This window comes from Panthera leo, chromosome D1 (assembly GCF_018350215.1).
Source record: "Panthera leo isolate Ple1 chromosome D1, P.leo_Ple1_pat1.1, whole genome shotgun sequence".
Lineage (NCBI taxonomy): Eukaryota > Metazoa > Chordata > Mammalia > Carnivora > Felidae > Panthera > Panthera leo.
Window position 1 is genome coordinate 26693188 of NC_056688.1, and position 14512 is coordinate 26707699.

The 14512-nt window shown below is 40.4% G+C and overlaps 1 protein-coding gene across 3 annotated transcripts in view; it reads right to left on the reverse strand.

The window, feature by feature from the left end:
- Positions 1-14512, reverse strand: part of PRDM10 (PR/SET domain 10) — a 98230-nt gene that overhangs the window by 27822 nt on the left and 55896 nt on the right. For all 3 annotated transcript variants that reach the window (XM_042904621.1, XM_042904622.1, XM_042904620.1), the window contains exons 7-11: positions 14238-14441; positions 8968-9040; positions 6777-6894; positions 3381-3510; positions 2160-2402 (exon numbers count right to left, since the gene is read on the reverse strand). In XM_042904621.1, the coding sequence (XP_042760555.1) occupies positions 2160-2402; positions 3381-3510; positions 6777-6894; positions 8968-9040; positions 14238-14441 (768 nt within the window). The remainder of the gene's footprint in view (positions 1-2159; positions 2403-3380; positions 3511-6776; positions 6895-8967; positions 9041-14237; positions 14442-14512) is intronic.

Genomic DNA, 14512 nt, shown 5'->3' on the forward strand with positions numbered 1-14512 from the left:
CTCCCAGATTGTTTAAATCTCACATCATCCATGAACTGCTGCATCCATATTCCCTGACTGCTTCCTCTTTCTTTGGCCTTCCTAGCTTCCCAGTTTTGGTAACAATTACAGGTTACACTTTTAAACTTAGCACTCAACTGTAAGCCACCTTACGTGACCATTATCTCCCTAATTGGACTATAAGCTCCTAGAGGACAGGACTCATGTGAAAATTGTATTGTGCCCCCAGCACAGTGCCGAGCCTATAGTCAGATCTCACAACTATCCCACAAGTCGTTCAAGTCGTTGTAGAGCTGGAAGGGACCTTGGAGATCGCTTGGTCCTACCCTTTATTTTGTGTAGGAGGAATCTGCCGCCCACAATTTATTCACTGACCTATCTGAAGATCAATTGTTGCTCATTAACTAATTAGCATTCACTGTAGCAACGAAATTGTAGTTTCCACCAGGATTTAGCACGTACAGGTTGCAAAGAAGAGCAGGTCAGGCAAACACTTAAATAACATTCTGTTACGTGAGACACAGGAAACAAACCTACCTGCAGCTCCAACTGAGCAGGCAGCATTAGAGGAGAGAAAAATAGTTACATTACCAATTGGATTGGAAGACTTCCCTTCAGTTGGTCATTACCAACCTGGATAGAAAAGATGAAAAAATACATAGCCCTACTTTTTAGAATGTGTGAAAGGAAAAAGAACAAAAGCTCAACTAAGACTGACCTCCAGAAGCCACATGCACATGGCTTTGGCTTTGACACAAGGAACCCTGTACCTAAACCAGTCACCCAACTCACTGAAGAATGCAAGTATGGTTATAACCACACTACGCTTGTACAACCACAACTTCACTACACGTGTGGGCTTTGAGGTTGTTTTTTTTCCTTCAAAAAAAATTAAATCTGGTAAGCATTTCTCTGAACTTAGTAAAAATTCAGAATGGCCAAAGCAGAAAAGACAGTAATTGAGCAGGAGAGTAAAACGAAGATTGAGAAATAATGTAGAATGACAGATGGGAAGGTGTTAATTCACAGCTTTTTGCCTTTCTGGTCTATGTTTGTGTATGTTTACATGTCCTTTTGAAAGAATATACATGGAGCCAAGAGTATTATGTGTTTTCATCACAGGACCCTTAAAAAGGATGTTTGAATACTATTACACAGCTGAAAGTGTTTAAATGTACTTTTACATGAAGGCATGGACTGAACTATTTTTCAAGGTCCCTTCTAGCCCATAGGCAAATGAGAAGTCCAAAAGAAACATAAGCTAAAACAATCACCTACCTAGAAATTGTGAAGCCTGAGAAGTTATACAGAAAAACCCCTCTTTCTATCCACATATAAAGTACAATAAAAGTATATACCCTGCTGCCACAGACAGGGGTATAAGTAATTGTCTTCTGGATGTAAATTGGTCAGCACATGCACTTATCCTGCTCTCCACATGCATCCTCTGCAGCAACTAACTCAGACTCTGAGGCTATCTGTGAAAAAAGACTAACACGCATCTGATCTGGAAGCCAAGGAGGTCCCGTGGCCACATGGTCTAAAGTCAAGACGCAGGCCACAGAAGTGAGGTATTGACCAACTCTGAACCTGGAGCTTAAACTTCAAGCTGTCCTGGGTGTGTAAAGCGTACCTGCCATATCAACTCGGCCACGGGTCCCTTTGCTTTGACGAGTAATGACATTTGCCAGTCTCCCCTTGGAAACTGTAGACAACCAAGTTCATTTACCCAGAATTAACCTGAGAGCTCTCATTAGTCACAGATCAGCCTCGCTGTAAATCACAGATACAGCTTCGCTGTAAATCATTATTATAATTAAGTGGACTTATTTCCCCATTTCCAATCTGTGAGTTTAGGGATCCAGAGCATGATCCTATTTGAACTATTCTTGTCCCGAAGCTGCCAAAAGCCAGGCTTCTGTGTCATTACTAAACTGGTGGGATCTAGGACCAGCCATTCCAGCCTGTCACAGGACACAAAGACATTGAGAAGTAGTGAATACGTTCTTCCGAAATGAGGGAATCAAGCATGTGGTAGGTTAGATGCAGGATTTCGAAGTGGACGGTGAATAGTAAGTCAGGAAACGTGGCGCCTCGAAAGCCAGCTGACTGGAGAAAGGGCAGCACCTCATCAGGGAGGAGCCGCGCTCCCCACTTACTCGGATACGCTTGGCTCTGCGCATGTCATCGGCCGTCAGAGTGCTCTGGGCAGGCAGCGCGCTCTCCTCATGCTGGGGCTGCAGATGCAGGCTGTGAGTCTCTGGCTCATGCTCCAGAGAAGGCTGGGTGTCCTGTGGCAGCTGTGGGATGGGGAGAGCAGTCTGCTCTGGTTGATCCAGCCCGTTCAGAGTCGCTGGCTCAGCCTCATCAAACTGCTCCTTGGTGGAAAAATGTAGCAAGTCCTGAAATTGCAACAACCAGGAATTATTTCCCCACCTAGGTAGAGACTCGTGCTACAGAGATCGTCAGCTAAGATTCAGAGTTCCTGCATGATTTTTTAAATGGCTAGAGTCATGATACCCAGAAAAAAAAAAAAAAAAAAAAAATTCTCCTTCTGGGAAAACCATCCCCAGGCTGTGAAAACTAGGAGATATTCCAGATCACTTCTTGAGGAAAGGACTCTAATGGGAGAACTCTTCTGGAATATAATCATTTCAACTGTTTCAATGGATTAAACAGGGTCCCCCAGTAATATCTCTGATCAATCTCAAATCTTGAGGGCAGCAATGTTGGGTTTTTGTTGTAACATTCAAGAATACGTTCTTCTTATGTGGTGTGTGTGTGTGTGTGTGTGTATATATATATATATATATATATATATATATATATATATATATATATATATAATGGAGTATTACTCGGCAATCAAAAAGAGTGAAATCTTAGCATCTGCGACTACGTGGATGGAACTAGAGGGTGTTACGCTAAGTGAAATTAGTCAGTCAGAGAAAGACAAATGTCATATGTCTTCACTCCTATGAGGACTTTAAGATACAAAACAGATGAATATAGGGGAAGGGGACAAAACATAAGAGACTCTTAAATATGGAGAACAAACAGAGGGTTGCTGGAGGGGTTATAAGAGGGGGGATGGGCTAAATGGGTAAGGGGCATTAAGGAATCTACTCCTGAAATCATTGTTGCACTCCATGCTAACTAACTGGGATGTAAATTAAAAAATAAATAAACTATGAATAAAAAAAAAAAAAGAAGACGTTCTTCTTGCCTTTCTCCGGTCACCCTTTAAGGAACAGGCGACAAAGCACCGGCATGGCAGGATGCTCAGCCTCTGGGGGGATGTTTGTACTGAAACCTGGTAATTGCTCCAGGTCCCCTAAGCAAGCATCTGACAAGGAAGGAGCTCTTCCCTCGCCCAATACCTGTGTCGTGTCATCACACTTTTCCCCATTTTCGCTGGTTATTTCCAAGCGGATAAATTTTGGAGGGCGCCCTGGCCGTCGACCTGGGCCAAATCGCCTCTTGCCTCGTCCCCTTCCTCTGCCTCTTGTTCTGGGGACAAAAGATTGGGTTATAAACAGTCATGGTTACACAGTTCTCACTAACAAATATTTCCCTCGATGGTCCTGATGAGCCCTGAATCTTGTTTTTCTCTCATTTTACTACTTGTCTTGATTCTTTTTCTAACAGGAACAGTCGTTTTGATAATATACACTTTCTAAACGTCTCATCCTGGCCATCTAGATAGCTTTTACATTATTCAGGAAAAAAAGGAGCTATAAAAACTCAAAGCACTGACACCATTTCATTATTGAAAGTTCTGGAAGCACAAACATATCTCTGAAATGCCATGAGAAATGCAGACAGGACAGAACGCGCTAAGCCTTATAGCCATTCCTAGAAACGAGATTCCATTCTTTCCTTCTTGTCTCCTTGCTTCACTTCCTATTCCTTCCAAGAACTGTGGCTGGATTCAAAAGAACTTTCTTGTTTTACCATAAGCTTCTGGAAGCTCAAAACAAACTTCTAATTCAATTGTTCCATAACATGCCTAGTAAACACCAAATCAATTTCATCCCCTTTAATAGATTCCTAGCATACAAAAATTCCTTAATAAAATGAATTCAGAAAGTGTATCATTAAAATCTCTTTCAGAAGATGCATGTGTGAGGGGATTAAGAGTACACTTACTTGATGAACAGTGAGTAATATATGGAATTATTGAATCACTATGTTGTACACCTGAAACCAATATAACACTGTATGTTAACTACATTGGAATTAAAAGAAAAGGAGATGTGTGCGAGAGATATGTATAAAATTAATCAGATCATGTTTTATTCTTCCACTCATCTATTTCACAATTTAACAAAAATTATATGTTGTTCCAGAACTTTTAAAAGACTCCTTACTATTGAAAATTCTGAGCCTAGGCAAATGTAGAGAGTAAGACCAATGTGCCCATTACCTAATTTCAATCCTTAGCAATTCATGGCTAATTTTATTCCATCATAGTCCCACTATTTCACTCACACACACAAACACCCATTAGGTTTTTTCTTACTTATTACTTTTTTTGGTAAGTAGGCTCCACACCCAATATGGGGCTTGAACTCATAACCCTGAGATCAAGAGTCTCATGTTCTACTGACTGAGCCAGCCAGGCGCCCCCATTAGATTATTTGTGAAGTAAGTCCCAGATGTTATTTCATCCGTAAATATTTCAGTAAGCGTCTCCACAACATAAAGACTCATATTATGGAGCGCCTGGGTGGCTCAGTCGGTTAAGCATTCGACTCCGGCTCAGGTCATGATCTCATGGTTCAGTTCAGCCCCGCGTTGGACTCTGTGCTGAGAGCTCAGAGCCTGGAGTCTGCTTTGGATTCTCTGTCTCCCTCTCTCTCTGCCCCTCCCCCATTCATGCTCTGTCTGTCTCTCTCTCTCTCTCAAAAATAAATAAATACTTTAAAAAGATTCATATATATCCACAATACCATTATTACACCTTAAAAAAAATCTGATAGTTGTTCAATATTATTAAATCTAGTCAAAGTTGAAATTTTCCTAATTGTCTCAAATTTCTTTTTAACAGCTAGCCTACAAATATCTTTACCAACCATGTGTCACGCTTGTGCTAGGCAATAAAGACAAGTTCTATATGACGGTTTTTACCTTCAGAAGTCTAGTAGAGGCGGCAGGCACGTAAACCAAAAATCACAATAAAACACAAAAAGTGCTATAATAGAGCCATGAACAGATTTCTAGGGACACCTGACAGAAAATGACTCAACTCTCACTGTGTCCTCCACCCACTTCAGACATTTACTCCCATGGTCATATCCTAGACCTTGTTATCCTCAATAAGTGCAGAGCCTCCCGCCTTACGCCAATTCTGTGCATCGTCCACTCTAAAGCTATCTCTAGCTTTCTAGCGCACATCCTCAAATACCTGGACTCAACAATCCTTCTATCTCACTACCACCTACAATCTAGTCCTTGTCACCTATTTGCAGTCTTAAGTCTTCTTGATGTTTTCCCTCCCTTCTTTCCACACATTAAGCAAAGTCGTTCGCTGTCAGCACTCCCTCGTGTATGCTCTCGATTGCCATCCCTGCTCCATCACTTTTGCTGTGTTGCACGTGCTTGAGAGAAACTACTGTGCAATCCAATTCTCCAGCTGCTCTGCACTGACATTATTGCAGCAAACGGAGCTGGAAAATGACACCCAGCATGCTAGTGGTCTTATTTTAATGTCATGACCATGAACCTCAAGGGAGATCTTACCTTGCAGGCAGTCATGCTGTACCTCCCTAGAACACTGACTTTCTTACTTTCCTAAATGCCTTGTCACACCATCTCTTCTCTTTTCAAGTCCTGTAAAAGCTGGCAACCCTACATCTGTCCCATCACCCTAGTCCAACATACTCTCGTTCTTGACCTGAACTGTTGAAATAGCTTCCAGCTGGCCTCCCGTCCTCACTCTTGCTCCAATGAAAGCAAAAGTGACATTTTTTTTATCCAGCATGACATTTCAACACATAAATTCACATCACAAGTACTCCCTGATCAGAACCATTTAAGACTTCTTATCATGCTTAGAATAATATCCAAATTTCTTACCATTATCCACAAAGCCTACCTGATCTGGCTCCAGCCTACCCCATCCTATATGATTCTCTCTGATTTATTTCTTTCAGACAGTGGAATGAAACCTATGATTAAGTTTGATGAAGAAATCCTACTTCTGAAAAAAAGTTTACAAATCAAAGATGCAGAATGTGCTATCTTAAGAATTCCTATCCCAGAATCTCAAGTTAGGGGAGATATAACTGAGGGGGAAGGATCTCCTATTGCTGGGTACTCTGGTCATGCTGGAAAAGAAGTAAATAGTAAATGAGGATGAGGGTGGGGCAAAGGAAATGACAGATAAGAAACTTTCCTCAGTGGGGGCACCTGGATGGTCAGTCGGTTAAGCATCCAACTCTTGATTTCAGCTCAGGTCATGATCTCACGGTTTATGAGTTTGAGACCCACTTTGGGCTCTCTACTGACAACACAGAGCCTGCTTGGGATTCTCTCTCTTCTCTCTCTCTGCCTCTCCCCTGCTCTCTCTCTCTCTCTCAAATAAATAAACATTTAAAAGAAGAAGAAGAAGGAGGGGGAGAAGAAGAAGAAGAAGAAGAACGGGAAATAATTTCCCTCAGCAGCCCACCTGATTACCTGTCTATACACAGAAACACTCGTTAATTTACAGAAAACATGGAAATGAATGTGGACCTTTAAAAACTGAGTTGGTGAAACTTTCTCTCTCATTATACCTGCTAAACACATCCAGTTTTTCATCATGGGAATTGAGATGCTGCTGCAACTGCTCCGAGCTTATAAATCGGCGGTTACATTCGTAGCAGGGCCAATTCTTCTCCTGCTCGCGAAGAACTGTAGTCACAGGAGAGAAATCATAGAGGCTAATGATCAACAGACAGTGATAAACTCAAGTGCCCAGTACTTCCACCAATGTCATCTCACGGGTAGCCCAGCGTTCATAAACGTAGTGTCTGCTGTTTGCATTACTGTTTTGTGATAAAATCAAAGGCTACAGTTTGACAAAGAGTAGTTGTTAGGATCTTATTTTCTTCTACATTCATGTATGACATCAAAGAACAAACTCTGTCATACTACCCTTTGACACCTCCCCAACAGACACACACACACACACACACACACACACACACACACACAACCTCACCACACCGGAAAGGCAGAAATGTGCTACAATGGAAATCTGGATTCAGATACCTTAGTGATTCAGATCCAGGTTTTATAATCTGAAGGCATATTTTGTCACAAAAAAAACCTTAAAAGTCAATGCTCAATAATAAAATGTTACAGTATCTACTAAATATCTACTAAAGTTGATTATTGGCACACCCGATCCCAGCAATTCCACCCCTGAATACACACCCCACAAAAATATACACAAATGTTCGCTAAAGACACTTAGAAGAATGTTCACAGTGGCACTTTTCAAATTAGCCCAAAACTGGAAACAACCCTGTTGCATCATAAAGAATTTGGCTGGCTTTTATCCCTGGTTCCTGGCAAATAACCTGTAAGTCTTTGGAATTTCCCATGTAATAGGAGTGTTTGTTGTTATTCGTTGTGGTCTTTGACCATACCTGAGTTTCTGCTAATATGACTTAGGATGGGGGCTGCCTGTGCCAGAAAGCTGAACCATGTGATTACAGGGTTGGGGCTTTGAAACAGGTGGTATCAGCCAGGGAGTAAGAGCTGGAGAGTAAGTTCAATCGTGTGCCCAAATGATTCTATCAACCATTCCTATGTTGTGATGCCTCAATAAAAACTCCGCACACTGAAGCTCAGGAGAGCTTCCCTGGTTGGAAATCACGTATCACTGTGCCAAGGAAGTCACATGGCCTAGCAACATGGAAGCTTTGCATTTGGGACCCTCACAAACCCTGCCTTAAGTATGTCTTCATTTGCCTGGTCTTGATGTGTGTCCTTTATAATCCTAAGTATAGCACTTTTCTGAGTTCCGTGAGTCACTCTGGTAAATTATCTAGCCTAAAGAGATACTAGCTCCCTAAACTGTAGTTAGTTGGTCAGAAATACAGGTAGCATGGGAACCCCAAGCTTGCAGATAGTGTCTGAAGTGAAGAGAGTCTTGTAAAAGACGTGGCCTTTAACTTGGAAAAACGTAACCTAACCCAGGTAGTGTCAGAAGTGCACTGTGCAACCTAGATTTTCATCTACAGTTAAATAGATAAATGAATTATGGTATATTCATACAAGAGAACACCAAATAGCAATGAGGATGAACGAATTACAAGAATATACAACAATATGGATAAATTGTACAAATAAATGTTGAGCAAAATATTCCCAGACATACATCATATAATTCTACTTATATGAAATTTGGTAACAAGCATATTATATCTGTGGTATCAGAAGTCAGGAGATCCATTACACTTGGGAGTGAAGAAGAATTGGAAAAAGGCACAATGGACTTCCAAGGTACAGCTCATGTTGTGTTTCTTGATCTGAATGCAGGTTACATAGATATGCTCACTTTTTGAAAATTCATCAGGCTGTATACTTATGATTTGTGCATTTCTCTGTATGTAAATTATACTTCACTAATATTTATATCAAAAACAAAGTCAATGCCTGTCTTGCTAATGTCCTCAGAGATGATTAAATCTAGATAGAGATCATCCTCTGGTCTAGGTTCTAATTTAGTATTTGGAGGTTTTCATTATATTAAATACTGTTTTCCAGCACCCACGAAAGAAATGTAAACATGTCCCTGTCAGTTGATCCTAGAATTAGACAGGGATATGTAGCTGGAAAAACAAAACAAAACAAAACAAAACAAAAAAATACTGGAATATCATTAGATATATAGAGGTAGAAAAATTGGGAGATTGCATAATGATGTAATATATACAATTTACAATTCATATAGAAAATAGAAAAAAGTCCAATCACCTTTCCTTTCTTCCTCAGAAATGTCATGAATTTTCTGGTTCACAAACTCAGCATAGGATGCAGCATACCACACCTGCAAGAACCAAGTACAGCATCAAGAACTAAAGGACATCACCAGATGTTCTGTGCATGCGTAAATTCTTTCTCCTGCTTGCATAAAACAATTCAGGCTTTCCCACAACCCACAAAAAACAAACAAACAACAAAAAGATCGCACTGGGAGCCGATCTCTTTCACACCAGATGGTCAGTCAGGAAGCTCACATGCCAAGACACACTCACTGTGTGTTTTCTTTTTCCTTTTTAAAAAATTGTTTTTGTTATCAGAACAACTTCACAAGAGATAATATTAATAGTCTCTTCATCAAAATAAAGCATAGCCTTCTGGTTGTTTTATCTGTATGTAAACACGGGTTTTCACACAGCTGGAATCATAGTGGCTTCCACCCCAACATGTCACCCAATGGTCTTGCTGGGATCACCAATGAGGATTTCAAACGCTACCACACTCTCCTGAGTCTCCTCCTCCCTCCAATCTCACTGGCTGCTTCTGCTCAGTCTCCTCGTCGGACTCTTCCTTTCTCAGCTTCCTCAGAGCTTAATCCAAGTCCAGGGCCTTCTTATTTTTCCCTAAAGTGACCACATCTATTTCCAACCAACTCTACGTCGACAGCTCCCAAATTAATATCCCTATCCCAGACCCTCCCTCTCTGTTCCTTCTACATACATTCCATGCCTACCTGGTATTTGGCATGCTTTACAAACAGCTCAAACTTAACATGTCCAGAATTGAATTCTAGTTGCTTCCCTATTGCACCCCTACCCCTGGCCATCTTTTTCATCTCAATAAATACCCTGCCTTCCAACCAACTGCTCAGACTTGAAACCTAAAAGGTATCTCATATTTCTAAGTGTCCTTCTGTCATCCTTCAGCAAGAACTGTGAACAGCTCAAATGTTCTCCAACTCTGCTTCTCCCACCAAGATGCATGCCAAGACGTGCTCTTGCCTGTTGTTCTAAAAGCCTCCTCTTTTCCACTCTTGCTCCCTCCAATCCATTCTTGACACAGGAGCAGAGAAGGCTTCTAAAAACATAATCAGATTTCATCATTCCCATGTTTAAACAGCTTCTCACTCATAAAAAACATGCCATGTTCGATGACGGTCTCTAAAGGGCTCCATGATCTACTCCAGGTCTTCTCTCTCTCCCTTACTGCCTTTCAGCAAGAGGACCTGCTTGCAGTTTCTCAAACAGGCTAAGATCTTTCCCACCCCAACCTTTGCCCTTGCTGGTCCACCATCAGGAGTGTTGGGTTCTTCCCCTTCACCTCCCCTAGCCCTTGTACAGCACTGGCTCCTTCCCATTCCATAGTCCCTCACTTACTTATCATCTCCTCAGTGAGGCCTTCCCTCTCCAGCATTTCTAAATTGGTCCCTTGCCTGCTATCTGCTCTTTCTGCACCATTTGTTTCCTTCATAGTTCCTACCACTATTTGATATTACAGTTGACCCTTGAACAACAGGAATTTGAACTGCATGGGTCCACTTATACACAATTTTTTTTATAGTAGAGTACTGTGAATGCACTTTTTCTTTCCTATGACTGTCTTTTTTTTTTTTTTAATACTTATTTATTTATTTTGAAAGAGAAAGAGAGAGGGGGAAGGACAGAGAGGGAGAGAGCATCCCAAGCAGGCTCCACACCGTGAGCGCAGAGCCTGACATGGGGCTCAATCCCATGAACCCACGAGATCATGACCCAAGCCAAAACCAAGAGTCAGACCGCTCAACTGACTGAGCCACCCAGGCACAACCCCCCCCCCCCCCCCGCCGCCATGATTGTCTTAATAGTATTTTCTTTACTGTAGTTTACTTTATTGTAAGAATACAACATATAATACATACAGTATACAAAATGTATGTTAATCAAGTGTTTATGTTATTGGTAAGGCTTCCAATCAATGGTAGGCTATTAATAGTTAACTTTTTGGAGAGACAAAAGTTCTGTGTAGATTTTCAAATGCCTGCGGGGTCAGCACCCCTACTCCCCGTTTTGTTTAAGGCTCAACTGTATTTGCTTATTTACATCTTTCTGCCCACTTTCCCTCTAGAACACAGGCACCAGTCTGTCTCTTCTTAGTGTCTGAAACAGAGTTTCAGGAGTTCAATATATTAATTGCCAAATGAATTAATCATGTATAATTGTTATGACACACTATTTTAACTATATGGAAATATTTGAGACCTCATTTTTAATTGTGGAATAATATTCTACAGAATCTGTGTTCTGTAATTTACTTGACCAGGACCTGTAGTTGGATTTTGAGTTTATCATTTTGCTGTTATAAATTCTACCCTATTCCATCAATTCCAAGATGTTTATTTCTCCTATTTTAATATCTCAGACCATCTCACTATCCATGGCATTCTGCAATTACTGCTGTAATGTAGCTTTCTTTCACTACCTGTTCGTTTCTCTTGTACAAACCTGGCCATGCTCTTTACACTGTTTTCACCTCATTCAGTTGTGTGCCCCACCGGCACTCCATGACTTATTAACACTTGACAAGAAATGCAAAATAAAGAAAAAAAGAAAAAAAAAGCCATCTCCCTGAGAATAAATAAAGGAAATGTCAAAGCAATGCAAGGCTGGTGTGATCACCTTATAGGACTTCTATGAATATACCAAACATCAAATTGTCAGAAACTTCCTACTGACTTAATGAAAAACCACCTAACTTCCAAAAATATGTGTTTTAATTGAGGGAAAAGACATATGGGTTCAGTCAGTGAGAAAGCATAGGGTCAAAACTTGCACAGAAATGCCATCAGTAGTTTGGAAAAATATCCAAGAGGCAACAGTAGATCATTTATTTTAAAAATACTACAGCATCGGGGCGCCTGGGTGGCTCAGTTGGTTAAGCGTCCGACTTCAGCTCAGGTCATGATCTCGCAGTTCGTGGGTTCTAGCCCTGCATCGGACTCTGTGCTGACAGCTCAGAACCTGGAGCCTGCTTCGGATTCTGTATCTCCCTCTCTCTGCCCCTCCCCGACTTGCACACACTCTCTCTCTCAAAAATAAATAAACATTTTTTTTTTAAATACTACAGCATCACAAACACCTTGATGGCACAGAAGACAACAGATAAACAAAACACAAATATCCATGACAAAGTAAAACAGTGATTCTGGGTTTTTTTTAAATGTTATGGGCATCTAGGTGGTTCACTTTGTTAAGCACCTGAGTCTTGATTTCGACTCAGGCCATGATCTTGCAGTTTGTGGGATTGAGCCCCAAGTTGGGCTCTGCACTGACAGCTCAAAGTTTGCTTGGTATTCTCTCTCTCCCTCTCTCCCTGCAACTCCCCCCACCCCCCGCTCTCTCACTCTCTCTCTCAAAACAAATAAACTTAAAAAAAAGTTACACTGTACACAAAGGCAGTTTATACCTTAACCAATTTTCTGCTTATATGTGCCTTTTTAAGTATGCAGAAATGTGGTATGATTTCAAAATTATCTCTAAATAAGTCTAACACAGCTCCTACAATAAGTAGAAAATTACTCTTTTTGGTGATAAAAATAAGCACAATAACATAGCTTAAAGTGGCAACATATTTTTTCTTAATGGTGTATAAAATAATGGTTCATCTTCAAGTCCTGGGTATCTGAGTCAGTGAAACACGGCATTACAAAATCAGAATGTATCTAGTTCTATCTTTGTTTATAATTATTTCCTCAGACTAATTTTCAAGGACTGGATTTACCAAGCCAAGTACATTTTTACTACACACAGCCAGAAATAATCCCATAAAATACTGCAATTTTGTAACAAATATCCCTATTTTTTAAACCCTCACATTCATTGTACTACATCCATTTATTTTTTGCTAATTTAAATTAATAAAAATAGTAACTCAGAGTTGTTTTAAGGGTTTTATAATTATCAACATTGAAAAAACATTTTTTAATATTTCTTTACTAGTGATTCCTCCTCCAAATAAAGTCTGTTCCTGGTATTCAGTCATGTGTCTGTGTGGATACCAAAAAGGGTAGAGGTGTTTTCTCTGTTTTTTATCTTAAACCTTTTAACGTGTATTACAAATACTTCTCCCACCCTGTTGCTTCCTTTGCATCTGTTGTTTTGGTTGTTTGTTACACTGATAGTCTTATTTAATTGTTTCTGCCTGTCTTTACCTCTACAGTTCTATCTACTGATTTAAGAGAGAAAATAATCTCCCTTCCTCAGTCGAGAAGTATTCACTTTGGTATCAAGAATTTACTGCGATGGATAATATGAGATATGAATCTCCTTTCGTATATTTTCTTTGGGGCTAATGAATCATCTAGTTGATGGTTTCAAAGACACGGGTTTTGTATAACTTTTGAACAAAGCCTAGATCTTTGTTCTCCCCATAAAAAGGTACGTATTTCTCACTCTTACCCCATTGAAGCACTGTGCAATTCAGTGTTCATGTACTGATAAAATCATTTCTCACCTCTTTTTTCATTTATATCAAGAATTTTTCCTTAGAATCACAGCAGAATTTTCATTATGTCATCAAGAGTTAATATTTAGACAAATTTCTATGGTTATCCCCCCAAAATATATTCCTGAAATCAGAAGGCAGTGCATAGAATTCTTTGGGTAAAACGAAGTAATCCGGTAAAGAGATCTTGCCTATACATCTAAATTTGATTTTATAAGATTTCCTGTTTCCAACCAATTCTGCAGAGTGTGTAAATGACATTAAGTGACCCCAACTTTAATCACTCCATCACAAATACCAGTCTGTTCCCCAAACACAACTACCTCTTTACCCATGGGCCTTATTGTAGGCGTTGGACAGACCCCAAAGTCATACACTTTTCATTCTGTTTTTTTTTTTTTTTAATGTTTATTTTTGAGAGAGAGAGAGTGACCAAGTGTGAGTGGGAGAGGTGCAGAGAGAGAGGGAGACACAGAATCCGAAGCAGGCTCCTGGCTCCGAGCTGTCAGCACAGAGCCTGACGCAGGGCTCAAACCCACAAACCGTGAAATCGTGACCTGAGCCGAAGTTGGACGCTTAACTGACTGAACCACCCAGGCGCCCCTCATTCTTTTTCATTTATGGAATTACCACAGATGTATTGTACACAGCAGGTACTCAATAAGTAAGTAAATTATAAGGAAAGGAACATTTTTATACAAATCCCACTTCAGAGAAAAAATAAGAAGAAAAGCGTGAAACAATCACTCTTTCTGACAAAGGTACCACGGCCCCCAGCACTGTACCTTCAGTTCCTGTTTGGGTTCTACATTCTTTATTGTTGTGTAATACACATGGTGGCCATATTGGTAAGCCACCAGGTTCTGCTCCAGGTGATTCTGGGCTGGACGTACGAACATCATCCAGTTACACAGGGTCTCATCAGACAACTCAAACCACAGGTCTTCATGCAAATCCCTGTCTTTTCTGTCCCCTTTCTCAAGAGAAACCTGTAACCAAAGAGAACGTAAAAAGCCACACCAAAAAAACAAACAAAACTTTTAACATGCATTAGTGTAGT